Below are 25,310 nucleotides of genomic sequence, written 5' to 3' on the forward strand. Positions count from 1 at the left end.
GGCAGGGCCGCCGGGCACCCCGCCGCCCCCCCGCCGCCGCCGGCAGGATGATCGGCGTCAACAGCATCAACAGCAGCGCGGGGCGCATGCGGTCCCGCTCCATGTGCTCGGTGCGCTACGGGCGCAACTACCGCGGCGTGGAGACCTTCTGCTACGGCTGGCCCCAGCGCTCCCGCACCCTCAAGCCGGTGCTCTACACCGACCTGGTGGTCAGCCGCCTCCAGAGCCGCCGCAAGAAGAAGCCGGTAAGCGGCGGGCCGGAGGAGCGGGGGGCGCCGCGGGGGGATGCGCAGCGCCCGGCGGGGAGGCGGGCGGGCGGGCGGACGGACGGACACGCCCGGACAGCCGCCGGCCCGCCCGCTGCGAGTGCCCCAGCCCTGGCATGGATGTAGCGAGCGGCCAGCCCGGTCTCCCTCCCCTGCCTGCTTTCAGCGGAGACGGGTCCCCATCAGCCCCCCTCCGCCCGAGGGTCCCCGTCTCCAGCCCTGCCGTCCTCCCCCCATCCCACCCCGGGCACGGGGGGAGCGGGAGCACGGCAAGACCTGGGTGACATTGCGCCGCTTACGATGGCTTGACAGCAACGCTTGCTCGAAAACATCGCTGCAAGAAGAATCCAGGACAGAGCCGTACCACTGGGACCAGCCCTCCAGCTTAGCATAAGTGACAAGCTCTGCGGGCTCCCCGCCAAGGGCTGCGCTGAGCCGTGCCAGCCCGGCCAGGGCAGACTGGCACCCGGCTGGGGCGGCGGGGAGAGCCGCAAGGCAGCGCCGCAGCCCCGGCTCCCAGCCGAGCAGAGCTGGAGAGGAAGGAGTGGCTGCCTGGACAAAAAAGGGCTTTCTACTGCCAAGAGCTCGCTCGCTGTGAGCCGGCATCTGTTTTGGAGGTGTTACGCTGGTGTGCATCAGTCCTAGGTGGGGAGAAGCGAACAGGCTGTCTCTGAGTGCATCCTACCTCGGTTGGGTGCCTGCCTGTGGTGTAGCAGCGAGAGAAGAGTCCTTTCCGGCCCCCGCGTTGCAGGCAGGCTGGGGCAAAGAGGCAGGGGTACCCCAGAGCCACCAGGGCTGCCCCCGTGGCCAAAACCAGCCCAGCGGGGACATCAGGGCTGTGACAAGCGGCAATGCTGTCATAGCGCAGTACGGTCTGGGGGCAGCATTAAGTTGTGACGCACTCGGATGGAAACATGCAGTTGGAAGGGAGACGCTCGGTCACTGCTTCCCGTGCTGTGGGGCTGCGCTGGGAGGGATAGAGGGGTCTGCCATCCTGGGGGTGCGTAGTTGGCTGGGCAAGGAATGTTTTAAAAGATGTTGGTGTAGCTTATGATGTTGCTGAGTCGAAAGCATGGGGCAGGGATGGGTAGCTGTCCCCCGCTGCCTGCTGTTGCTGCCTGCAGCAGGGTGGAACGTGACGCACAGGACGCTGTCCCCATGGCAGCCTGCCCAATGGGTCTGTCCCCAAGTCACTCTGCTGTGTGTGCCTGTGGGAGCCCCTCTGCAGTGGAGGGGAGGGGGGGACACACGGGGTGTGTGCAGCAGGGTTGGTGTGTGCCAGGTGATGAGTTGTTCTTGAGCAAGGGTTGTGTGTGCTCGGCAGGCAGCGGGGGTGGAGAGGGGGGCAGTGAAGGTGAATAAGGGACCTGACATAGGTACGGTTCCCACTGATATATGTCGCTGATCTGACGGTGCTGTTCGTATCCATGCAGCTGTGGGGTCTGGGTGCCTGGGGGACCTGACAGAGCTTTGTGGCTGGGTGTAGAGAGAGATATTTTGCTAAGGAAAAGTTGGGGAAAGCCAGCAACTGAGCTCTCGTGTTGAAATGCTGCCAGGCACGGAGAGAGGGAGAATGACTGCAGGGAGGGCGCTTGGTGGCTGTGAAGTCTGTCTTGCAGAATGTCATGCAGCCGTGGCTGGTCACAGGGCTGGCAGGAGGAAGGGGGGCCTTGACTTGCACAGGGCATCTTGCAGCACTGAGGGCTGAGCACTGTGTTGTTTAGCACAGGAACCAGCAGCCTGGAAAGGGGATGTGTCCGTAAGAGTTATGATCCACAAAAGAGGTACCCCAGAAAGGGTTAAAACTCTCTGCCAGATGCCTAAATTCCTGCCTTAACCCTCCTCTGTTACTTGAGTGCTGGGCTACAGCCCTCGGTACAGTCCAGTCTGTGCCAAAGCTGTGTCCAGGCCAGCTTGTTGCCCAGCTCCCCAAAGAGCACTGATCTCCCCTCTGGTCTGCTCTGAGCTGGGGAGTTGAAGGGGGAATGGCTTCTCCCTGCCGTGCTTGCACAGGGCTGACACTAAGGCCGGGCTGGAGCATCAGAGCCACCTGCCTCGTGCCCAGCACAGCCCCCCACCCCTCCTGGAGATGTTTGCTAGAGCAGGACTCGGGACGTCCTCTCAGCCTGCTTTTGGGAGGGAGGGCACCAAAGAAAGATGTTGGTTCAGTTAGAAATCCCCCTGGGACAGTATATTCCTAGGTCTCTTCGGCGCTGTGCATGTCTAGGGCAGAGCTGGCTGGCCCTTTGTGCTGCAGCAGTGAGCTCATAACCTGGCGATGACCAAAAAACCCCAGCCACGCTTGGGGTCGGCTGCAGTGGCATGGGGCCGGTACCCTGCTTTCTCCTGAGCCGTGCTTACAAGTTCAGCGCTGCCAAGAGGTGCCGTGCTTTTGGCCCAGGGGGGATGAATCCACGGAGCAAAGACAGCCTGGCGAGAGGGACCTGCTGAGCGATGAAACTGGTGTCTGGTCTCTGCTGACGTAGTTGTGAATTAGGCTTCAGGAGCCTGCGCCACTTGTGCTTCCCCAGCAGAAATGATCCGTGCACCAAAGAGCCCCGAGTTTAGTGGACTGACGGGCAGTGGTACTGCCACAGGACCAGAAAAGCGGGATGGGCTCTGTGGCTGGAGTGCATATTCTCAGCTAGGACTTGGGCTCAGTCCACCAGCTTTGTTCCTGAGACTGGTGTCAGCTGGGGGTGGTGTTTAGCCAAGCAGAGTCTTGGCAGGATTTAAGTGTAGACGTAAAGCTTTGCATTGCCCTCTCAATCCACCCAGCCCCACCGTTTGCCTCTCACTGTCCCCCCGCACAGGAGTGCTGAGCAGTCCCTGCTCCCCATCTCTGAGGTGGGGGTACTTGGCAGCTCCTGCCCACAGCGGGCTTGTGGGATGCTGTCGGGGCTTGTAGCAGGACTGCTTGAGCCTTTTGAAGCCACAAGGCAGTTCAGCCTTTGAAGTGTGCACCGACAGTCCCAGAGCCCAGGTTTTTTAGTGCGGTGCTCTGCCGGGCTGTTCTCCGGCATCCAGAATTGCTCCTCGAGCATCTTCTGACATCAGCTCGTTCAGTTGGAGTTTAGCAGCAATCCACCTGCAAGCCCTGCGCAGGGCTGGGGGCCTGGGGGCCACTGTCCCCTTCAGTGCAGCACCTTGCCCTGTCCTCCAAAATCCCCGCTCAGCTGGCTCACGTCTGCTTTCCTTGGGGCGCAGAGCTGGCCCCTCCTGTATGGTCACTGAGCCGGGTGGAAGCCAAGCCACACGTCCCGTCCTGCCTGCTCTTTCCGAGGAGCTTTTCTGCAGTTTCCAGTCCCCACTTCTCTGTGCCAGTTTTCTAGTCTCCTTTTTTGTGTCTGTTGGTTCTCAGCATCTCTCGGCTGCATCCCTGGCAGTGAGTAAGATCCCTTCCCTTCTGTTTCCCGTGGCGATTCCTTATCATCCACATTGCTCTGAGACACCTGCTTCTTCCCCTGCTCTGCTCCCAGGTTTTGTTCTGCAGGACTTTGGCTTGTTTTTTTTCTTCCAGGCTCTTTTCTAGGTCTCTTTGCTACCCGTGCTCCTCTGGCCGCATTGCTGCCAGCCCTCCGGCAGGTACCCCCTGCTCACACCTCAGCATCCTGCCCCTCCGGTGCCAGGGCTGCACAAATGGGGCCAGGGTCTAATCTCCTCTTGGGCACTGAGGCCGTACGCCCTCCGTGAGCCTCCTGTCTTCCCAGGAGGCAAGTGGTCCCCGCTTGCTGCCTGCAGATCAGGGCGATCCCTTTCATTCTCTGAGAAACAAGCTGATGCTGCGCCAGCATTTCCCCGACAGGGAAGTGCGGGAGGAGCCGGGTCCCTGCTCCGTCCTGGCCGCTGTGCCTCTCGGGGGAGTGATGGATGTCCCTTCCCCAGACACCGCTGGGGCCTGTCTGCTGGCTGGCTTTCCCGGGCCCCTGCACGCCTCCAGTTGTACTTTCTCAGCCACCAGCAAGATCTCTCAGCAACAGTCTCGGGCCAAGTGATGGATGTTGATAGCTGCCTGAACAGCCTGTGCGAGACTCGATTATTTTCCTCCGAGGATGATGCCTTCCAGATCTTGCTCCGAAACCCTCTGCAAGCACTGTGTTGAAACCCTCTCCGGAGCCTCCCTGGCTGCAGAGCTGTGCCAAGTGCTTCTGGCTTGCACCCAGCCCAGACCGGACAAATGCTTGGGAGTGGGGCCCTGGAGCATCCTGCTGCAGGCACGCTTAGCTTGTTCCTGTGCTGAGATGCAGGCAGCGGGTCCTGCCTTGCTCAGCTTGGCACTGTTTGGGCCAGCAGGGAGGGCAGTGTGCTTGGGGGTGCTGGGGAGGGGGTAGGGACAGACCACAGCCACCCCAAGCAGCAGCAGCCCAGCAGCAGGCAAACACCCATCCTCCCTTGACCAGCCACGAGGTCCTTTGAGGTCTTCATGAATAGTGGTGTACTGGTGTCTCTGCAAGCCCAGGGCCAGCACCCTGCTGAAGTCTCTCCCAAAGCTTAAGCGTGCTCCTGAGCAGCCTCCCATGGGAGCATCGCATTGCTGTGGAGCACTGGGTGCTGCCATGAGCCTGCCTCAGCCAGCCCAGGACAGGCGGCTGACAGCAGGGAGGTCACTGGCTGTGTTGTGTCGTGGCATGGAGCTGCTGGAGGTGCTAGGGCAGGCTGGTCATGCTGAGCAGGGTGCAGGCATGCACACACCATCGAAATCCAGCCTGAAACCTTGCTCTCCTGGGGCCTTGGCCTCCTGAAGGCCATCCCTTTGGCCAGCTTGGGATAGCCTGGAGCGGGGAGAAGTGGGTCTCCCAAGGGATTGGAAATGTTTGGCACGCCTCACTGTCATGCTGCGCCACTGTCACAGGCAGGCAGAGAGGGAGGGGAGGAGAGGGGAGGCAGCCACGGCCATGACCCAGCACCATGCCCAGGCTGTGCGTGGGTTTGCAGGTCCTGTGGTGCCCAGGAGAAGGTACCTGTAGCCCTGAAACAAGGCCAGTCAGCTGGCCAGGCCAGGGTGGGGCTGGACCAGGATGAACTGGCCTGGGGCTGCCTTAACCTCCAGTGCCCCTGAGCCGGTCTGGCGTGCCCCCTCCATCCCCAGAGCAGCTCCCCTGACCTGGCACCACTCTCCTGCTGATCCGCCACTCTTCTCTCTGCAGACATTGTACGGCTCCATCAAGAACGAGAAGCTGCAGTGGGCCATGTGAGTATCACTCCCGGGGGATGCTGGTGCTGGGCGGGCAGCGGGGTCACCCTGCCGGCATGGGGGGCTTCCTTGCCCTTGCTGCCCTCCCCGCCGGAGCATCGCCCTGCCCTAGAGGCCCCATCAGCTATGATGCTGTAGGGATGTGAGGATGTGGGATGGGATGAGTTGAGATGGGATGAGGGTGCCTGGAGAGCTGCGGTGGCAGCGTACCCCTGGCCGCCCTCAGCACCTCGATGGGGACCCATTCCCTGGCATGCTGGGGAAAGGCTGCCTGAGGCCAGCTCCCTGCAGCTTTGGCATTGCTCTGTGCCTTGGCGGCTGTGCCCGGGGTGGGAGCGGGCAGGCCCTGGGGGGGCTGTGGCTGTGCCGGGGCCCCGCAGGATGCCTGCACCCTCGCCCACAGCTGCCATCTCCAGCAGCAAGAGCAGCAGCGCCCGCGCTGCGGGGATTAATCAGCCCGGCAGTACCGCCAGCGCTGAGCCAATGCGCTCGGGCTGCTGCCATGGAGACGCCGGCAGATGCTGAGGGGTTTAATTAGCAGCAAGCAGGTCTGAGGGAGGGGGGAGGCAGCAGCTCTGGGCTCCCACATCTTCCTGCCGGGCAGGGGAGCGGCACCAGTGCAGCCTGCCCGCAGCAGCCTGCCCGCAGTGCGAGGGGCCATGACCTGGAGCCCCGGTGCTGCCCGAGGCCTCCCCACCGCAGTCTCCCCGCACCCCTTTGCTGGTGGCTCTGAGCCCCGTAGCCCAGCTGCTGCCCTGAAGGAGTGGGGACCACAGCCTGGGTCTCTGAGGCGGTTTCCCTCTAGAGCCCCTGTCCTGCCAGCTCCTGCCTGCGAGCCTGTACACCATGGGCCGGGGCGCTGTGGTGGTGCCAAGTCCCAGGGCACTGCTCCTCCACGGCCCCCAGCTCGTTGGCTTGGCCGGGATCAGTCCTAGCCCTGTCCAAAAATGCTCCTTGCTCCCTGGGGCAGGCAGGAGCCCCCACCCTGAGCCAGCAGCAGACACCCCCATGCCTTGTCTTTTGAGGTGCCAGGCAGCACCTCAGCTGCCAGCCTAGAGGGGCAGGGGCACAGGCACAGAGGCATGACTTGGTTTGGGATGCTCTCCAGTGGTGATGGGAGACTGCTCAGCCTGGTCTGCCTCTCCTGGCCTCCCTCTTAGAAGCCAGGCCTAAAAGTGGCACCGGCAAGTGGGAGGCCTGGTATTTGCTTTCCCCAGCAAGGTAACAAACCCTTTCCCCACGCAATCTGTGCCTGGCAGAGATGAGGAGGAGCTGAGAAAGTCCCTCTCGGAGCTGGCAGACCCCAACCCTAAGTCCATCAAGCGCATCAGTAGCTGCAGTAACCCCTTTCTGGACTTCTCCCAAGACTCCAGCATTGCCACCTACAAACATGGACTGTTAGTGCGCAAGATCCACGCTGATCCCGACTGCAAGAAAAGTAGGTGCCTGGGGAGCCCGTGGGAGGGGCTCAGGGCAAGGCGGCACTGGCGAGCTCCAGAAACCCTAGCGGGGAGCGGGGCGGGAAGCACTACGTGACATCTGACTGTAGCATCAAGCCAGCCTCCACCATCAGCCCCCTGCACCCTCTCTGTCCAGCTGTGCCGGGCATAATTCCGCCCCTAGGCTGGGAAGCCTGAAAGCCTCTCCCTGCCTGTCTGCCTCTGTCATCAGGACTGGGCAGAGGCTCCCATGGCCCTGGGAAGGGGGGAGGTGGGGTGGGCTCCCCTGGGGATGGGCCTTTGCTGCAGGGTGGCGGGGACAAAGCAAGGTGTCCTGTGGTGCAGCAAACAAGCAGCACAGCGGGCTGCTGCTGGTTGGGCACTGCCAGGCACGTTCACCGTTTCCACCATAAAATCCCCTCTAAGCCGTGGCTGTCTAATGCCGCCTTGATCTGATTGATTAGATGCAGCCAGCATTACCTGGCGGGCAGCACCGTCTCCTCCCCGTCCCTGAGCAGGGAGGCAGCGGTGTAGCCGAGCGCGAGCGGCGAGGCGGGCGGCGAGGCGGGGAGCGCAGTGGCGCTGGCCCCGGGAGGCAGCAGGCAGCCCCCCTGCCCGCAGCACCATCTGCCAGCCACGCGGCCAGCACGGGCTCAGGTGCGCGGGGACAGTCCTGGCGTGCTGCCCGTCCCCGGGGTGGGGTGACGTGCGTCGTGGCAGGGCTGGCTGGAGGAGGATGCGGGGGGAAATGCCTTTCTCTACTCGGTGCTGGGGCTGATGTCTGGGCTCCTCTCTCCTCCCTGGCAGCGCCCCGAGGGAAGCGCGGCTGGAAGCCCTTCCACGCCATCCTGAAGGGGATGATTCTCTACCTGCAGAAGGTAGGCAGCAGTGGGGCTGCCTGTGTCCGTGCCCTGGAGAGGGATTGTCCCCAACCCGGGGGGGGAGGGGAGGTCATGGCAGTCCCCACAGCAGTGAGAGAGGAGCTCCAGCACATGGCATTGCAAAGCCTGGCCTAAGCGGACTCAGCACCATGCGTGCTTGAGCCGTTGCTTGGGGACCTGGTGTCATCCCTGTTCCCGGGGTGCTCGGGCTCAGCCTGGGAAGTGAAAGTGGCTGCCAACCGAGGGCCCTGTGTGCGGGGACTTGGCTGGGCAGAGAGGAGGCACCGGGGCCTTTGCCCTGGGGGGTGGTTTGGGCTGCAAATCCAGTCTCCTGCAGGCACATGTACTGCCCGGCTGCAGCGCAGTGGGGAGCAGCCACCAGGTTGTTGCCAAGCCCATGCACTCGGGTTGTGCAGCCTCTCCCCATGGGTATAGCACAAGCTGGAGGCAGAGCCTGCAGCAGCCTGGTGGAGGGTGATGTCCAAGCCCCACCACTGCAAGCACTCACCTGCAGTCCCCACAGTCTCGTAGAGTTGACTCATGGTGGGGTGCATCCCTAAGCTGGCTCTGAAATGCCCTGTGATTTGCAGGAGGAGTATAAGCCAGGGAAGGCGCTGGCAGAAGAGGAGCTGAAGAACGCGATTAGCATCCACCATTCGCTTGCCACGCGGGCGTCTGACTACAGCAAGCGACCCAATGTCTTCTACCTCAGGACAGCTGACTGGAGGGTCTTCCTCTTCCAAGCACAGTGAGTTTCCCCAGGATCACCGGCTGGGCCCCACGTTGGGGTGCAGGGGCTCATCCAACTGGGGCAGAGGGTGGGATGGGGCTTAGGGCCACATTGCTCTCTCCTGTCCTGGCTCTTTATAGAGGGAAAGGGACCTGGTGTCAGCACTGTGCTTTGCCCAGCTCCTCAGCTCCTCTTTTTCCCACCCTGATGGGCTTGCGATGGCCCGAGTGGCTGGGGGCAGAGCTCCAGGTGCTGTGGCTGGCCAGGGCCAGGCCTGGGGGACCTGGAGCAGGTCCCTCTGCCTGTGACACGGCTAGTGCCACTTAGCACCCATCTGTCGTTTGGCCTTTCTCCCCAGGAACCCTGAACAGATGCACTCGTGGATCACGCGCATCAATGTGGTGGCAGCCATGTTCTCCGCACCCCCCTTCCCTGCAGCCATCGGCTCCCAGAAGAAGTTCAGCCGCCCGCTGCTGCCCAGCTCCTGCACCAGGCTGTCCCAGGTGGGCCGTGGCATGGGGGCAGCCGGGAGCATGGGGCAGACCCCCTGGGTCTGCTGGTGGCACTGTCCCCTGTGGAGGGACCCATGTGATGCCACGTGCCCGGCTGCCTCCCAGCGGGGTACAGGGCCGAGGGAGCATGGCCAAGGAGACGTGGAGCAAGGGGATGCTGAGGTTGGGGGCAGGCAGTGAGGTCTTGTTCCTGGCAGTGGGGATGGGAGACAGATGATGGAGTCAGACCACGGAGGAGAACGTGGTCCCACACCACGGCTTGCAGGGTCCTGCCAGGTCCAGGACCTTGAACGGCGACTGGCCAGGGGATTAGCTGGTGCTCGTGTGTGCCAGGGCAGTTATTCATAGAGTGGAAAGGATTAAAAAAAACCCCACCAGCCTAGTTTTAGAGGGGATTAAATTCTTCTGCTTTAAGACTGCAGCCAGCCTCCTGTGAGGTGGGAGCAGATTGCCCCCAAGGGCCTGTGCTTTTGCCTGCCATTTAAAAAAAACAAACAAACAAACAAACAAAAACAACAAAAAACCAACCAGGAGCAGAAGCTGAGATCCTGGCTGGACCTAGGAGGGGAAAAACTTTTCTGGGCCCACTGCTGGGGGGCAGAGCAGAGGGCAGAGCAGGGCACTGACATGATACCACCCATCCCCAGGAGGAGCAGGTGAAAAGCCATGAGACGAAGTTCAAGACGATGTCAGCGGAGCTGCTGGAGCATCGCTCCTCGCTGCCTGAGAAGAAAGTGAAGGGCAAGGAGTACGAGGAGCTGAAGCAGAAGGAAGAGTACCTAGAGTTTGAGGTGAGCTGGGTGACAACCCCCTACCCCTAGCCCCTCTGCTTCTGTCTGCTTGGCCATCCTGAGTGATCCAGAGCCCCTTGCTCAACTCCCCGTCAGCTGAATTGCACTGTGCCACTGCCATGCTCTGGGACCGTGAGCATCCCCCTGCCCTGGGATGCTGGCTGGGGTGGAGGGACCACGAGCATCCCCCCACCCTGGGATGCTGGCTATGGGGCAGTGCCCAGCTCACCAACCCTTCTCTCTGCTGCACTGTGCCCCCCAGAAATCCCGCTATGGCACCTACGCCATGCTGCTGCGGGCCAAGCTGAAGGCTGGCTCTGAGGACCTGGCAGCGTTCGAGTCCACCCTCTTTGATGCAGCGGGCGGGGAGGACGATGGCCTGAAAAAGTCCCGCTCCAGCCCCTCGCTCAATGCAGAGCCCTCTGGCACAGCTACCAAGGTGAAGCGCAACGTCTCGGAGCGCACCAGCCGCCAGCCCCCTGGCCACCCCCAGAAGTCATAAGCAAGGGGCATCAGCCGCCTGTGCTGCAGCGCTGTTCCTGCCCCCCGGCGCCAGGATGGAGGCCACGTGCCTGCCAAGACCCTGCATGAGTCCGTCCATCTGCGGCACGAGCTTGGGGGTGACAGCCCTTCCCTGGCCGCCAGCACCAGCCAGGCAGGGCTGCGGCCCATCCGACAGGGACGGTGGCAGAGCAGGACAGTCCCCGGTCCTTGCCCGCAGGAGCTGCCCGCACTGTCGGCCCCATCAGACTCATTCCTGCCCCTCCTTGTCCTGCATTTGGCTGCAGGACCCAGTCCCCCCACCCTGGGGAGGGGGAACAGCTGAAACCCACCCACTGGGCTCCATTCTTCAGTGGGTTAAAAAAAAAAAAAAAAAAAAAAAAAAAAACAAACAAAAGCGCAGCAAAACAAAGCCAGCAGCCGCTTCTCCTCCAGCTCTGTTGTGCCATGGGGGGGCAGACAGGAGGGGGCCAGCCCTGGCCTGTCTCCTCTCCTGGGGCTGGTGGCCAGGGGAGCCAGGGCGATGGCACCTGTCCCCCTCCCTGCCATTCCAGCCACCTTTGCACCCTCCCCGCTTTCTTACAACTTTTGAATGGTTTTTGTGATACAGTTTTGCACTTTTTAGTACCAGATCGAGCTGACCACCAGGGAGGGTTTTTTGGGGCTACTTTTGATGCTTTTTTGGGAACTGTTTAAAAAAACAAACAAAACCACAAACCCAGCCATGTCCTGTAGGCACTGCACTCTGGGGGGAGGATGTTTTTACAGGGACTCAGGAGGAGACCCAGCTCCCCCCTGCAGCAAGCCGAGCATGTGCTCCTGCGTGTGCTGCAGCCTGTGCCCCAGCCCCGGCACCAGCAACCCTTTGGAGAGAGACAGTCCTGTGGCCACCAGCGCCAAGGAGGCAGCCTTGGGGTGGCAGCACCCATTGCTGCACTCGTGGCTGCATGGGGGAGCTGATGTGCTGGTGCTTCATGACCCCCCCGGCAGCCTGGACCGGCCCTGTTTGTGCTGCCTGGGTGTGAGCATCGTACCCGGGGCATGTTGGGGAGCAGTCTAAGTACTCCTGGCAGGGGGAGGTGAACCTCAAAGCCAGGGTTGAGTTGGGGCTCCCCGCTGCCCTGTCGGGCCAACGCAGCCTAGAGCAGGCTTTTCTTCCCCTGCTGCTGCTCCAAAGCATGGCTGGGGCCTCAGAGGCTGCTGGCAAAGCCCCATCCATAGCGCTGTGACGTTCTCATGCTGCAGCAGCAGTGGTGCAGCCCCTTCCTTGGCCACGGGCTCCCTCCTCTCCAAGGCAAGGGGCAGGCTAGGGCAGCCCCCACCACCCTGGGGTGGGCTGGAGGATGCTCTTCCGCAGTGAGGTGCCAGTGGTGGAGCATGGCCGCAGGAGCACCCAGGGTGCACAGGGAGGGGTCCGGGGACAGTGGAAGGGCTGCGTGCAGGGGCTGTCACACATGTTGTTCTCGTCTGCCTAGGACCTGGCTGGTTTCAGCACTGACTTTGCGAATGTGTCAAACTTTTTATTCTGCTCTTTTGAGTCTATTGCAAAAAAAAAAAAAAAAAAAAAAAAAAAAAAGGAAAAAAAAATCCACCCTTGCCCCAGGTGGCTTGGGGGGAGAAAAACCTTTGTACAGCTTCTCAAGGTTACTGAAGTAAAACTCGCTCTTCACTTCTTGTGTGCACTGTGGTTTCTCCCCCCTGGCTGGGGACAGCCCTGGCATGGAGGGATGCTGAGGAGGGGCTGGCAGCTGCCTCCTTGCTGCCAGACTCCCAGCCCCACGCGGAGCTCAGGGGGGTTAGCACCCTGCCTGCTCAGGGTCGGGGCTGGAGAGAGGGAGGGCAAAGGCTAATGGAAACTGTCCCTTTATTCAGAAGAGGGACCATTAAATAAGAGCTGAGAGGGGCAGGAGCTGGCTGTGTCCTGTCCCCCCGAGTCCAGGCAGCTGGGCCCCAAGTCCGGAAGGCACTTGCGTGGGCAGGGCAGGGTGGGGGGCGATGCGGCCCCCCCGGGTGGGTGCAGGGGCTGCCAGCCCCTCAGTGCACCTGCGGCTGCTGGCTGTGGGGCAGCTCTCCCCCCGACCCCGGCTTCAGGACCAGCGCGGGTGCCTGCTCCTCCTCCACCGACTCACTGCCATAGGCACTGTCTTCCTTCAGCTCTGCAAAGCAAGCCCCAGGTGCTGTCAGTGATGGGGGGATTGGGGGGGGCAGCAGGGACCCTCCCCAGCCCCACACTCCCCATACCTGTGCTTTGCAGCTTCTCCAGTGCCTCTGTTTTGTGGAGCATCCTCACAGCCTTGCGGAGCCCCATGGAGTCCAGCGCCTCCAGCAGCCCCCCCAGGCTGCCCCCTGCCAGCTGCGGAGAGAGGGCACTGAGCAGGGCTGGTGGCCTGACGGACAGGGGGGACGGGGGCACCCTGCCCGGGCACTGACCTCGTAACTGCGCAGGAGGCTGACGCTGGGTGAGGGGGTGTCTTTGTAGGTCTCCACCAGGCTGCAGAGCCCCAGGCGCTTGGCCAGCTCGATCCAGTCCGATCCGCTGCAGTCCTGGTTCAGCAGCTGCTCCAGCCCCTGCAGCGCCTCACTGTCCAGCGACAGGACCTTCCCTGCGTGCGAGAGGTGGCTCCATCATATGCTGCCCATCCCCACTGCCAGGAGGGTCCTGCCCTGCCCGGGCACAGCACTTTTGTGGGGAGAGGGGCTGCTCACCTGCGCACGGGGCAGCGGGCAGCTCCACCTCTGGGCCCTGCTGGGAGGCCTGCAGCAGGATCTCCCGCACCTGCAGGACGGACACACGGATGTGAGCATCCCCTAGAGCACCGGCCAACGCACCCCACCTCCCCACGCCCTGGCTCTCCCCGGGACGTGGCAGAGCACAGGCATCCTTGCAGGAGCATCTCCTGGAGCTCTGCCCCATCCCTGCGGTGGCCCCCGTGGAAATGCTCCCAGGGGTTTGATCCCCCGTGCCACACACCTTCTGGCTTCGAGTCAGGTCCAGGGGCGTGTGGCAGCGGCGGTGCCTGTGCCCTGCCTGCCCGTGCCCCTGCGTGGGGGGCTCAGGGTTGGTGCCACGCTCCACAGCCAGGGCTGGCTCCTCCAGCTCCATGGCCAGCTCCTGCTCCTCAGGGTCGGCATCCGTGTCACTGCTGGCCTCCGACGAGGATGGGCTGATGGGCTCGTCGTTCTCACACAGCACGTCTGCCCCTGTCAGGGAAGGGTGGACTGAGCCCCCAGAAGGGCAGGTTGGCCCAGGGCCCAGGGCTCTGCTCTGTGCCCGGGCACTCCCCAGCATGGGCAGCCGAGGCTGCGGGGAGGGGAGCGAGGGCAGTGCCTTACCAGCTTTAAGGAGCAGTTTGGTGAGGGTGGGGGAGCCCAGGCCGGCAGCTAGGTGCAGGGGGGTGTTCCTGGCGAAGGTCAGGCTATTAACATCTGCTCCCAGCTACAAAGAAAGGCCCAAGGCTGTGAGGATGGGCTGCCTAGGTGCTGCCCCCCCACACCTCCAGTCACCCCTTAGACCACAGGGGAAGCTGCACTCCATCCCCACCCCACAGCCACCAACCCACCAGCACCCCCGTACCTTCTTCACCAGGTGGGTGGCCATGTTCAGGTTCTCCATCTCCACAGCCAGGTGAAGCGGGGTCCTCCCACCCTGCCTCTCTACCTCATTCACGTCCGCTCCCTTCCTGACCAGCAGGTCCAGGCACGCCAGACTCTTTGCCTTCACCGCCAGGTGCACGGGCAGGAAGCCTGCAACGGGGGAGAGGCTCAGCTGTGCTCCGGCCGAGCCCACAACAGCACCACCGGGTTCCTGCCCATCATCTCCCAGCCCCACTCACCCTGGAAGTTGGGCAGGCGGAGCAGGCAAGGGGTAGCCGAGCCCAGGTGGGCCAGCAGCGTCCTCAGCATCTCTTCATCGCCTGTCTGGAGTGCCAGGTGCAGCAGGGAATTGCCATAGCGGTCAAGCAAGGTGGGGTCAGCGCGGGCTTGCAGCAGGAGCTGGACCACTTGGGGCTGCTTGGTGATGACTGCTAGATGCAGTGGTGTCTGCGGGACAGCAGCAGCCTCTCAGCAGCGCTCACAGGAGTCGAGTCCCACAGCACCGTCCCTGCCAGCGTGGCTGCACTGTGCTCAGCCCTGCAGCCTCCCCACAGTGGGAGCAGCAATGGGAGCCCCCGGGGTTGGAAAGGGGAGCAAGCCCCCGGTAGAGGAGAACCGGCTGCTCTGGGAAACATGTACCTGCTGGAGGTTGTTGGAGATGTTGATGATCTGCTGGTTGGGGATGCTAACAATGACCTCGATCAGCTGCTTGATCACAGCCGTCTGCTCATGGATAATAGCAAGGTGCAAAGGCCTGGGGAGAGAGCGGGATGGTCCCTGGCTCAGCTCCATGCTTCTCCAGGTCCTCCCTGCCACCTCCCACCCCCCAGAGCCCCCATAATGGCTCTGACAGCCAACAGAGCTCTCACACTCTCTCCCCAAACCCCTCATGCACTCACGTGTCTCCGTTCTCGTCCTGTGATGCAGCCAGGTGCCTCTGGACCGCCAGCAGCATGCGGGGATCGGCGGTGACTGAGTAGTCGAGCAGGGCATGGGCATTGCGATGCGCCAGTGCCAGCATCCACAGCTGGCAGAGCTGGGCTGGGGGGCGAAACAGGATGTCACCTCCAGGAGCAGCAGCCCCATCCACCCTCCTGCACCCCCCCCCAGATGTCACCTTTCCCGAGCAATGTCCCTCAACCTCTCGCTCCAGCCCAGCCCCCTCCTACCATGCTTCTGCAGCTCCTTGCAGTACACACTCTCCGCAGGTGCCTGCCTGTCGCTCCCGGGCCCCTCCGCCTCAGGCCCCTTCATCTGCACGCCCCCCTGGTAGCCCCCCACGGGGTGGGGGCCGGGCGAGTAGATGCTGTTGTAGGCCAGCCCAGGGGAGTAGGGGAAGCTGAGGTTCCCACCTGCGGAGCAAGGGGGAGGCCGGGTGAGGCCAGAGGGGAGTGGGGAGCCCCCAGGGCCAGGCCATGGCTGCCCGAGCGGCAAAGGGCAAGAGGCGTCCCCACTCACCTCCTCCAGAGCCAAAGCCCCCGGCCCCTCCACCGGCACCCCCCATGTGCGAGCCCCCGCCAAAGTGCTGGGGAAACTGAGGCAGGACTTTCTTGCGCTTCCTCTCCACTTCTTCCTTATCTGCGGGGAGAGAGGGGCAGCGGGGTGAGGGGCAGCCGCGGCGGCGGGGGGCACGCCGGCCTGCCTGGGCCGTGCTCACCTTCCACCACGGGGTAGTAGGTGAACTGCTTGGAGTCGCTCACGTCGCCCCCCCGCTTTCGCTTCAGCTGCAGGAAGACGGTGACGGGACGGTCGATCTTGGGCTTGTGGTATGGGGGTGTGCGGAAGACGATGGCATACTGTGGGCAGGACAGATGGACGTGGGGTCCCGCTCCTCCCCAGAGCCAGGGACGGGGCTCTCCCACCCTGCATGGCACCTGCCTGCCTCGGGGCACGGCAGGAGGCCCCCTCGCCTCCCCCGTACCTGCTTGTGCACGTCAGTAGGGGAGAAGTCCCCGAAGGCCTGCCAGCCGTTCTCGTCATCCTCGTAGAAACGCACCTCGATGTCATCTGGGGAGAGAAGGGCACCGCCTGTCTCCCCGCCCTGGCCAGGCTCCGGGGACACGGACTCCCGGCCGCCCAGGGGCCCCGGATCTCTCCCACCGCAGCCCCTCCAGAAGGTTTTGGCTGGAGGGAATGGCTTTTACCTTTCTGAACTTTATCACACAGCAAGTAGACCTCGTCCCCGCCCCGCACCGAGCCTGCCGTCTTATCCATCCGTGAGATCTTCAGGTTGGAAGCTCCTGGGGACTCTGCAGAGCGAGAGGAGGCGTTGGGAGCTGCCATGGCAGACAGAGCATCCCTCACCTCCTTACCCCGTCCTGCCCCATCCCCTCCCCGCCCTGGCCCCATGCTCACTGCTGTCATGGATGGGGTCTGAGATGACAGGCTGGAGGGCCAACGTGAAGTTCCCACTGCTGTCACGGAGGTAGGCAGTGAAGCGCAACCGCACGATGCTCAGGTCCATCACCTTCTTCAGCTCCTTCGCCTCCAGCTCAATCTCACGCAGCTCCGCTTCTGCCGGGGCAGGGGGAGATGCCATCAGGCTGGGCAAGGGGACAGGGCTCCGGGTCCCCCTGCCCGTCCCCCACCAGCCCCCCAGCTGTCACCCCACAGTGGGTCCCCACTCCCTCAGGGGCGCCGAGTCCCACCGAGCCCCCAGGCTGCCCTCACCCGTCAGCACATGGCTCCTGTTACGCATCTTCTGCTGCTTCAGCTTTTCCTTCATGATCTCCATCATGTTCTTCTTGGTGACGTGCAGCACGCCCAGGTTGCTGAACCTGGAGGAGAGGAGGGATCCCGCTGGGATCTTAGGAGTGCCCTGGCTGGGAGCAGCCGTCCCGGGGGGCACACAGGCTCCTGTGTGCTGAAGGCAAGGAGCTAAGCAAAGCATAGAGCGGTGCCACCTGGGGCAGCAGGGGCTCAACATGTGCAGGGCAAAGAGGAGCAACAGCAGAGGGCAAGGAAGGAGCCCAGAAAAGAGGTGGCTGGGAAACTCCAGGCTCCTACAGGGGACAAGGCCAAAGAGGGGGACCAGGAGGGCTGGAGGCCAGAGGGATGCAGACGGCACCAGGCTGAGCCAGCAGCCGGGGCTGGATTTACAACAGCTACAAGAAACTTCATATGCAGCAGTAAAGTGCACGCAGCTCCGGCCCCTCTTGTCCTGCTCCAGCAGAAGACCCAGGAAAAACACCCTCTTCTCCAAACCTGGCTGCTGGGTCAGTGTCAGGGCACACGGCCACCTGAGCAGCCAGGAGCTTGCCTGCTCCTACCTCAGCAGCTGCCTGGGCAGGGAGCCGCCTGCCAGCGCTTACCGAATAACCCCATGACTCAGGCTGGCTACAGAAGTCATTTGCAAAGCTGGGGAGCTGCAACCCCGAGGACAGAAGCGCAAAACAAGCTGCATGTGCCGGACCCAGAGCTGGGCAAAATGCTCAGGGGACAGAGCTGCACCGATGACCTTGTCTAAACTCACTCCTGGCCCCATCCAGCAAACCCAGCTCCTGGATGCACTAATCCTCCTCTTCTCCCCAGCCCATAAGCTGCAGACAGCTCCCCAGCCACCCTGTGTATGCACGAGGCCACCCCGGGTCTCCCTCCGCACGTACTGAGCCGTCATGTCCTTGGGTCCCACGATCGCAATGCAGTTGCCGGCCTCGTTGCACTGCTTGCCCACTAGGCTGTGGGCATGCACACGGGGAGGGTCACTGTGCGTCACCAGGTCCACCTCGATCCGAGCCATCCCTGTGTAGTTGCAGATCTGCGGGGAGAAAGGAGATGGGAGTCAGGTACAATATCCCGGGAGCCTGCAGGACTCTCCGCAAACCCCTGCTATCCCTCCCCACGGCCACCACCCCTCCTGCTGCAGCCCTCCCATCCCTCCAGCGCCAGGAGACGCGCAGAGCTTAATATACAGGTCACGTCCTTCCTTCGAGGCACCCTCCCGGTGCTCGCACACAGCGGCTGAAGACACTGCCCCGTCCCCTCCCCAGGGCTGTGCTCACCTTGACGGTGGGATAGGTCTTGCGCCCCTTCTCGCTGGATGCTCCTGGCAGCCCCCCATGTGAAGGGCCCTCGCAGCCGTACCGAAACCGGAACCCCCGCTGCAGAGGCAAAGAGGGGGTCAGCCAAGGGTGGCCCACACCTGACGCCGTGAGAGCAGGGGGCGAGAGCTACACCTGCCCTTACCTGGGTGACATCCTTACCTGCTTTGGCTGCTCGATGATGACAAGGTAGGGACCTTCCACTGAAGGACAGAGAGAAACACAGGATAACCAAAGCACCAGTGAGAAACACAGGATAACCAAAGTGCGTGCTCCCAGTAAGGATGCTGGAGGTAGGGGGACGGTGCTGAAGGTGAGGTGACCCCTGTCTGTCCCATGGGGGTGCTCAGGGGCTCTGGCCCCTGTGCTGTCAGAGCCCAGCCAGGAGCAGCAGTCAGAGCGGCAGGGAGAGGAGGAAAGGGCCAGAGGACGCTCTGGCACTCGGGGAGCAGGGGAGCCCCTGGGGACCCATCACAGCCCAACCTCAAGTCCCTGGTAGACTGAGCAGCGGGGTCAGAGACCGAACAGTCCCTGTCCTGGCGGCACAGGGCAGGGATTCCCAGCCAGCCCACAGTGGGGCCAGCAGGGACACAACCTGTGGTGCTGCTGGGAACTACGAGGCGTGAGTCAGCCTGCTGGGAAACCCCGCTGCAGCCGGGGACCCCGGGGAGGGCACAGCCAGAGGGGCCCTTACCCGTCTCCATCAGGGGCTCCTTCTGCTCCATCATGTGGGAGCTGAAATTGAAGTCATCGTAGTCAACCCCATCCAGGCACTGGGTGGCGGGAGGGAAGATGAGTGTGATGAGTGTGTGGGAGCTGGAACCCCAATCGCCCCAGGGGGCAGGCGCAGTCCCCCATCGCCCACCTTGCGGGGGGAGGGGGCAGGCACAGATCCCCCATCCCTCCCGGGGAAGAGGGGTGGGCAGGTGCGGACCCCGCACTGCCCACTCCTGGGGGCACCAGCAGATCCCCTTTGCCCACCCTGGGGGCAGACACAGGCCCCCCACCTCCCACCCCAGTGGCACCTGCAGACCCCCCCATTGCCCACCCTGGGGGCGGACACAGACCCCCATCTCCCACCCCGGGGGCACCCGCAGACCCCCACCTCCCACCCCGCCCGCGGGTCAGGCGCTGCCCCCAGCCCAGCCCCGGGACCGGGACCGGGAGCGGGCAGGGACTCCCCCGCGGGGCCGGGCCGATCCGTGCCGCACTCACGGGCTGGAACTGCTCGTCCATGTCTGCGCGGGGCCGGCCGCCGGCCTGCGGGGAGAGCGCGGGGGTGAGCGGGGACCGGCGGCGGCAGGAAGGCACCGCCGCTCCGGAAAGTCCCTAGAAACCCCGCCGAGCCGGGAAATGACGGGACCGCGCGTCACCGCCCCGCCCCGCCCCGCCGCCGGGCTCGGCAGGGCCCGGGGCCCGCCGCGGCTCCCGACGGCCCGGCCCGGGGCCCGCCGCGGCTCGGAGCGGCGCTCGGCTCGGCACGGCCCGGGGCACGGCTGCCCTTGCGCCCGCCGGCGGCTCCCGCGGCCCGGCCCGGGGGCGGTGGGACGGGCCGCCTCCTCGCCGCCCGGGAGTTTTGGGCTCCGGGCTCGGGGCGGGCTGGAAATCCCGGCGGCTGCCCGCCCGCCTCCCCCGGCTGCTCTCGCCTGGCGCTGCCTGGAACCCCCGGAGCGCCCGAAGGTCCCGAGCGTCTCCCCCGGGAGCACGGAGGGGTTTGCCCCCGGCTCCCTCCAGCCGCCTGCCCCGCCTTGGGCACCGGTCCCCGGTGACCCGCCATCGCGCCCTTGCCCAACGGCACCTGCGGCGCAGCATGGCTGAAACCACCCGGACCGTGCCCTAAAACCCGGTGGCAGCCCCTGGGGCCTCCCAGGTCCCTACCCTGCATCATCTCACCTTGACGATGCACCTCCCGCACGGGGATGTCTCCTCCAAGCCCCCCCGGACTCAAAGCGCTGCCCCAAAGCCTGGTGTCTCCCCCCTGGCCAGGGGAAGCTCTCCACGACTGCAGACTGAAGCAGGCGCAGGGCACCTCCTTGCCAGGCACCCAAAGGGGTGCTTTCCCACTCCCCCGCTGCCCCAATTTCCACTTACACGGCAGCCCCTGCATCCTTCCCGTGGAGGTGGCCCGAGAGAGGCATTTGCCGTCCGTGTTGCCATTCCCTCTTTCCCGCTAGGAAGCGTCTGGTTTCAAAGCAGGAGCAGCAGCCCCAGAGCCCCCTGTGGGAGCATCTCCCGCCGCCCCGGCACCCAGCGCTGCATGCTCCCCGACGACCCCAGCAAGGCACCGCCAGCAGCAGGGCCCCTTCCCCGCAACCCACAGCGCTCGCACCCTCTTACTCACCGGAGAGGAAGAGGCTGGTCTCAGCAACCCATCCAGCCCCAGCATCGCCGTGGGGACTGCCGGCTACCGCAGACTGGGGTCCTGCTGGGGGTCAAGGTCTGCCTGACTGTGGAAAACCACTGGAGACTTCTAGCAAAGGGGCAGGATCAGAGCAGAGCCTCCAGGCACGCTGTCTTGCTCCACATTCCTTCTCCTCGCTAAGCAATGGAAAGAAAAAAAAGAAAAAAAAACCCCGTATCTGACTCTGCGGTGCCCTCATAGCATGAATTTCTGAATCAGTGGTTGCTGCAGGTCCCGCTCAGGGGATTTTGGGTGTGTGGGAGAAGAGGGGAAGGAAGGGGATTGTTCAACCCGTGCGTGACTCATATTCTTCAGAAGCTGAAAAGAGCCTTTTCAAGGAGATTTTCCAGCTGCTCAGGTCCTCCAAAGGGGCTGCCCTGTGGCCCAGATCTGAGGTTTTCCCCAGCTGGCCTGCCACCTGAGCCCAGCCGAGCTCCGGCAGCCCCTGCCCAGCCTGCCTGCGGGATGCAGCCCAGACAGCGGTGCAGCCCGGGATGTGGGGTCCAAGGGACCTGTAGGTGCAGCAGGGGGTGCAAGGAGGGTGAAGATGGAGATCCAGCACGGTGAAGCAAGGTGGGACCTTCCTCCTGCCGTTCTGCAGGGGCTTCCGAAAGCCTGGGAGCACAGACACAACCCCCACTGGCCTGCGGGAAGCAGCATGCACTGCCTGCTGTCAGGATCCCACCAGACATCCTGCCTGGGCAGCCTCAGCCTGCCACCACCAGCCAGTCACCTCATCTGCTGGCACAGATTTCTCAGAGAGGTGAAGGAGGGGACAAACATCCTTCCTCAGTGTGCTGGGAACAGCCACCTCAAACCCTACCCGCTGAGCCTGGCTGGGGGAGCCCAGGCCCGAAGGTGCCAGAGAAGAACAGACTGTGCCCCTTGAACAGAACAGCTCCCCTTCTCCAGTGCCATCAGCCCCATCCCCTCTAGAGGGGTTTTCACAGCTCACTCATCACCGCCCCGGACGCTTCCACTTGTTGCAGCAAACAGCATGACTAAGGAACATCATGGGGTTGCGCCTGCGTCTCCCCAGCCCGCACAGCTCTGGCTCACTCAGGAGGTTGCTGGCCATAGGCCTGCACAATTGCACAGCGCGCATTAGAGGAAGCCCACCTTGCTCGTCGAGCAGAGCTGGAGCATCGTCACCTGCTTCCTTGTTCCTGGAAGCGCAACCTCAGGCAACCTCAGAGCTGCTCTCGAGGTAAGTCCTGCCTCCTGTGCCAAGCAGCCGTGCCCTTCAGGCCCCCAGGACCCCAGATTTCCCCTAGGAGCGTAGCATGTTCAGCTATACCTGAGCCGAGCAGCAACCTGATTGCGATGCACTGCCTGGAGCAGCACTAGCTCCCTGTCCCGGAGCACAGCACTGCACAGCACCCTTGCTGGATGGCACAGCCTCCCCGTGCCAGCCAGACTGCTTCAATTAAGGGCCAGCCGCCAGCAAGCGGCACGAGTTAAAGCCGTTCCTCCATGCCTGCAGCTCCTTGAACGTGACCTAGTAATGCAGGTGCTATTTTCTTTCCTCCCGTGACAGCCGGCTGACTTGCAGAGCTGATGCCCTGCAGGCGGGAGGGAAACATCCATCCGTCTGTCTGTGGCAGGAGTGTTTTGCAGCCATGGGAGAGGGTGCTCCAGAAACGCAGGAGGCAGCACGAGCATGGCTCTGCTCCGAACCGCCCTGACGTACAGCTGACATGTTCCAGCCACCCAGCTGACTGCTCCTCTAACATACTATTCCCTGTGCATTTTGTTTCCCCCAGGGCCTGCTAATGCCTGCAAATGATGGCCCTAAATACCTGACCTTGCTTTCTGCACAAATCCTTTGCTCTGCTCCAGCCCAGGAGTCCCAACAGCTGCTGGCAAGGGTCTGGCAAGAGGCTGCCGAGTCCTTCTTGCACAGCATTCACAGGGACTTTGTTCTGAGACCCTTCCTGGAAACCAAGTCCTTGACCTGCAAGTGTGGCAGAGAGAAATCCCCTCTCCCTGAAAGCTGTCCAAGCTTTCCCCTCCCTGGCGGCCTGCCCTCGAGTACCGAAGCCATCCGTATCTCTCTGCATAAAATGCCTTTGCTCCATTTGTGGCTATCAAGTTGGTTTTGGCAAACCCCAGCCACCCACTGATCTTCTGGTTTTCTCCTCTAGGGCCTGTAAATCAGCTGCTTTGCTGTTGTGTTATGAACCATCGGCTCCAGTTGTATATCTGTGCACCCTCAGAAACCCCCTCTCAGCGCCAGCCAGGCGTTTGCCGTCTCTCACTCTCCCTGGTTTCCACTCTGCCCGTGGTATCGCTACTGCGTTGGCGTTCATGGCTCCTTTTGGGGTAGAGCTAGCTGGGCCTGCGGGCCCGGGGCAGGCAGCAAGCCAGCCCTGCTCACTGTGCAGGCAGGGATCAGTGCACAGAGGGAGAGCCACAGGCTGGGGCAGTATTCGCTGGCAACGCAGAAACAGGAAAATAAGCAACTTCCCCACTGGCAGGGAAACGGGTGTCAGCACCAGTGCTGGGGCTGGCTTTCTCCTCCCCACGCCAAGAAAGCAGATCTCTCTCTCCAGCCTGTATCTTCCCAAAATCTCCTCTCCCAGCTAGCCCCAGAGCCGGCTGAGAAGCAGCCAGGGACTGGCGTGGCTGCCACGGCGAGTGGGAGGCCAGGAGCTGCCGAGGGCTGGCCGCTGCAGACCCCTCAGCAGGGACGGGCAGCCCTGGCACTGAACCTTCAAACCCCTCGACCAGCTCGGCTCCCTTTCCACTGGGAATCGGGATACACCCGCACCCGCCAGCCCAGCGTGCACATCGCCAGAGCCGAGGGGCTCAGCCCAGCCCAGGCAGGGCGCGGGAGGCTGCCGTGCCCGACGGCCCCTCAGGCTCAGCAGCGAGGCTCCGCGTCCCCACGGGTGCATCCCCACGGGCCGGGCACACGGGCGCTTTCGGCCGAGCCCCTCTCCCCACCGATGCAAGCAGCCCTGCCCGCTGCCCGGCAGGCACACGGCTCAGCCGGCCCTCACCGCGGCCCCAGGGCACCGGCACCCCGGGGCAGCAGCCCCCACCCCAGGCCTCCCCCGCGGCGGCCCGGCCCCGCGGAGCCAGCGCCCGGCCCGGCCCGCACCGCCCCGGCCGCTTACCTCCAGCCCCAGCCCCGGCGCGGCCGCCTCGGCCCGGCTTCGGCCCCGGGAAAGTCCCGGCCCGGCTCCGCCTCCGCCTCCCGGGGCTTCCCGGGACGGGCTCCGCCCCGGGAGGGCAGCGGCGGGGCGGGGCCGGGGGACCCCCCGACGGGACGGGACGGGACGGGACGGGACGGGACGGGACGGGACGTACCTCTCCACGCTGCTGCGTCCCGGGTGAAACCGCTTGCCCTCCGCCAGCCTGGCACCCGGGACAGGGAACCGAGCCCCGGGCTCAGGGCTGTCCCCCGAGACCCGCAGGGCCCTTCGTCCCCCGTCGCTTGGGACCCTGGCCCCAAAGCCGGTCGCTACCCCAGTCCTGCGCAGCAGGGAAGGACGGTCTGCCTTGCCCTGGGCTGATTTTCACTTTTATTATTGTAAATTCACTGTTCTCTCTTTATATATATTTAAACATATATTAGATATAAAAGTCGGAAATGCTCCTCTTTGAACTACATATACGGGTGGATTTATAGGCCGATTTTGAAAAGGTGGGCAAGTCAGGAAGCCCAACCTGATCAACGCGCACAGCAGCAGCAAATGCCCCTCTCCAGGGACAAGGGAAAATTTATATATATATATATGTATATATATATATGTAGATCTATATATACACAGACATACACACACACATGCATTCATCCCCCTGCACACCCCACCCCTCCACCCCAGCCCCCTGCCCCCTGCCCAGGACGCCCCAGGCTGGGGCTCAGCCCGAGGAGGCTGGGGCCGAGCGGGACGGCCTCTCACCAGGCAGGCGCTGGCTGGGCTGAGCGCTGGGGAAGGCACCGGAGGACGGATTTGGGTGTCCCAGCAGAACGGGGTGCAGGCTGCCTCTGTTCCTACTGAAGTGGCTCCCCTTTCCGTGCCTGCGCTCCCCGGGTGGGAGGGCTGGCAGCAGCCCACCCCCGGGCTGGGAGACCGGGGCTGGGGCGTGCAGGCTCCCCGGCGGGACAGCTCAGGTTGGCAGCACTACGGAGGGGAAATCCGCCGCTCTGCAGGCACCGTGCTCACAGGACATCCCCGGTGTGACAGTAAATGCAGAGACCCATTTCCTAACCTAGCTGACCGCCAGGGAGCACGGGAATGCCGCAGCCCAGGAGGTGAAACCTGCCTCAGCAATTCTCCTCCAAGCTGAAAAATGTGGGAAAGTCATCGGCTGGAGGCAGAGAAGGCCCTGAGCAGTGAGAGCCCAGGCTGGGAGGGCCAGCGCAGTGCAACTGGGGCTGCTGGTGTCATCCTGCAGCAGCGCAGGGCACTACCCCCACCCTGGCAGGCAGGGAGAGACCCCCGCTGCCATCCTCGCTGCGGGTGCAGACAGACCGGCACTGCCATCAACTCCCGAGGAAAGGAAAAGGCACTCTGGGTTTTTGGCTCCTCTGACAGTCAGAGTGGCTGGCTGGAAGGCTTGCTCTGCTGAACCCTACCCCTGTGGCCGTGGAGGGAGGAACGGCGATTCCCCCCTCCCCAGCACACCAGGTTTGTGTGGTGAGGAGAGGGTGAGCCCTCTGTTCCCCCACGTCCCTTACAGGAGGAGGCCTCTGTGGGATTGCCTCCGACAGCCCCTGACTCAGACAGGGCAACCCCAGAGGCTCAGGGGCAGATCCCAGCTCCGCCGACAGCAGCACCGGGCCGGCATCCCTGCACCCCAGCAGTGACCCCAAACCCTGTGGGCAGGGAGGGGGCAGCTCCTGCAGGGGACATCGGCTGCCAGAGGAGCCCTGGCTGCAGCTCCCACCAGGAGGAGAGGGAACTGCATGCCCACGCATGCACACACACGCACACATGCACCCCAAGGCAGCC

At 63.5% G+C, this 25,310-nt stretch overlaps 2 protein-coding genes across 2 annotated transcripts in view; one reads left to right on the plus strand and one right to left on the minus strand.

Moving 5' to 3' along the window:
- The window catches only part of PSD (pleckstrin and Sec7 domain containing), a gene marked incomplete at its 5' end in the record, with an annotated part of 39,303 nt that extends 27,595 nt beyond the window's left edge, over positions 1–11,708 (plus strand). The window contains 7 exons of the mRNA XM_082308188.1: positions 5,414–5,457; positions 6,720–6,898; positions 7,707–7,777; positions 8,371–8,528; positions 8,869–9,013; positions 9,670–9,813; positions 10,076–11,708. Coding sequence (XP_082164314.1) covers positions 5,414–5,457; positions 6,720–6,898; positions 7,707–7,777; positions 8,371–8,528; positions 8,869–9,013; positions 9,670–9,813; positions 10,076–10,315 — 981 coding nt within the window. The 3' untranslated portion in view covers positions 10,316–11,708. The remainder of the gene's footprint in view (positions 1–5,413; positions 5,458–6,719; positions 6,899–7,706; positions 7,778–8,370; positions 8,529–8,868; positions 9,014–9,669; positions 9,814–10,075) is intronic.
- Positions 11,709–11,862: 154 nt separating this feature from the next.
- NFKB2 (nuclear factor kappa B subunit 2) lies at positions 11,863–23,525 on the minus strand. Its single transcript, XM_082308189.1, has 24 exons — positions 23,469–23,525; positions 20,290–20,486; positions 19,164–19,208; positions 18,643–18,721; positions 18,111–18,151; positions 17,910–18,008; positions 17,514–17,665; positions 16,579–16,685; positions 16,264–16,422; positions 16,053–16,157; positions 15,830–15,915; positions 15,566–15,704; positions 15,367–15,486; positions 15,078–15,260; positions 14,808–14,949; positions 14,548–14,662; positions 14,148–14,355; positions 13,889–14,058; positions 13,648–13,750; positions 13,286–13,515; positions 13,021–13,090; positions 12,745–12,917; positions 12,556–12,667; positions 11,863–12,470 (listed from the first exon to the last, which is right to left on the minus strand). The coding sequence occupies exons 2-24, from the start codon at positions 20,332–20,334 to the stop codon at positions 12,349–12,351; spliced, it is 2,805 nt and encodes a 934-aa protein (XP_082164315.1). The 5' UTR covers positions 20,335–20,486; positions 23,469–23,525; the 3' UTR covers positions 11,863–12,348.
- Between the last annotated feature and the right edge of the window lie 1,785 nt (positions 23,526–25,310).

Source organism: Platalea leucorodia (genome assembly GCF_965183815.1).
Source record: "Platalea leucorodia genome assembly, chromosome: 4".
Classification (NCBI taxonomy): domain Eukaryota; kingdom Metazoa; phylum Chordata; class Aves; order Pelecaniformes; family Threskiornithidae; genus Platalea; species Platalea leucorodia.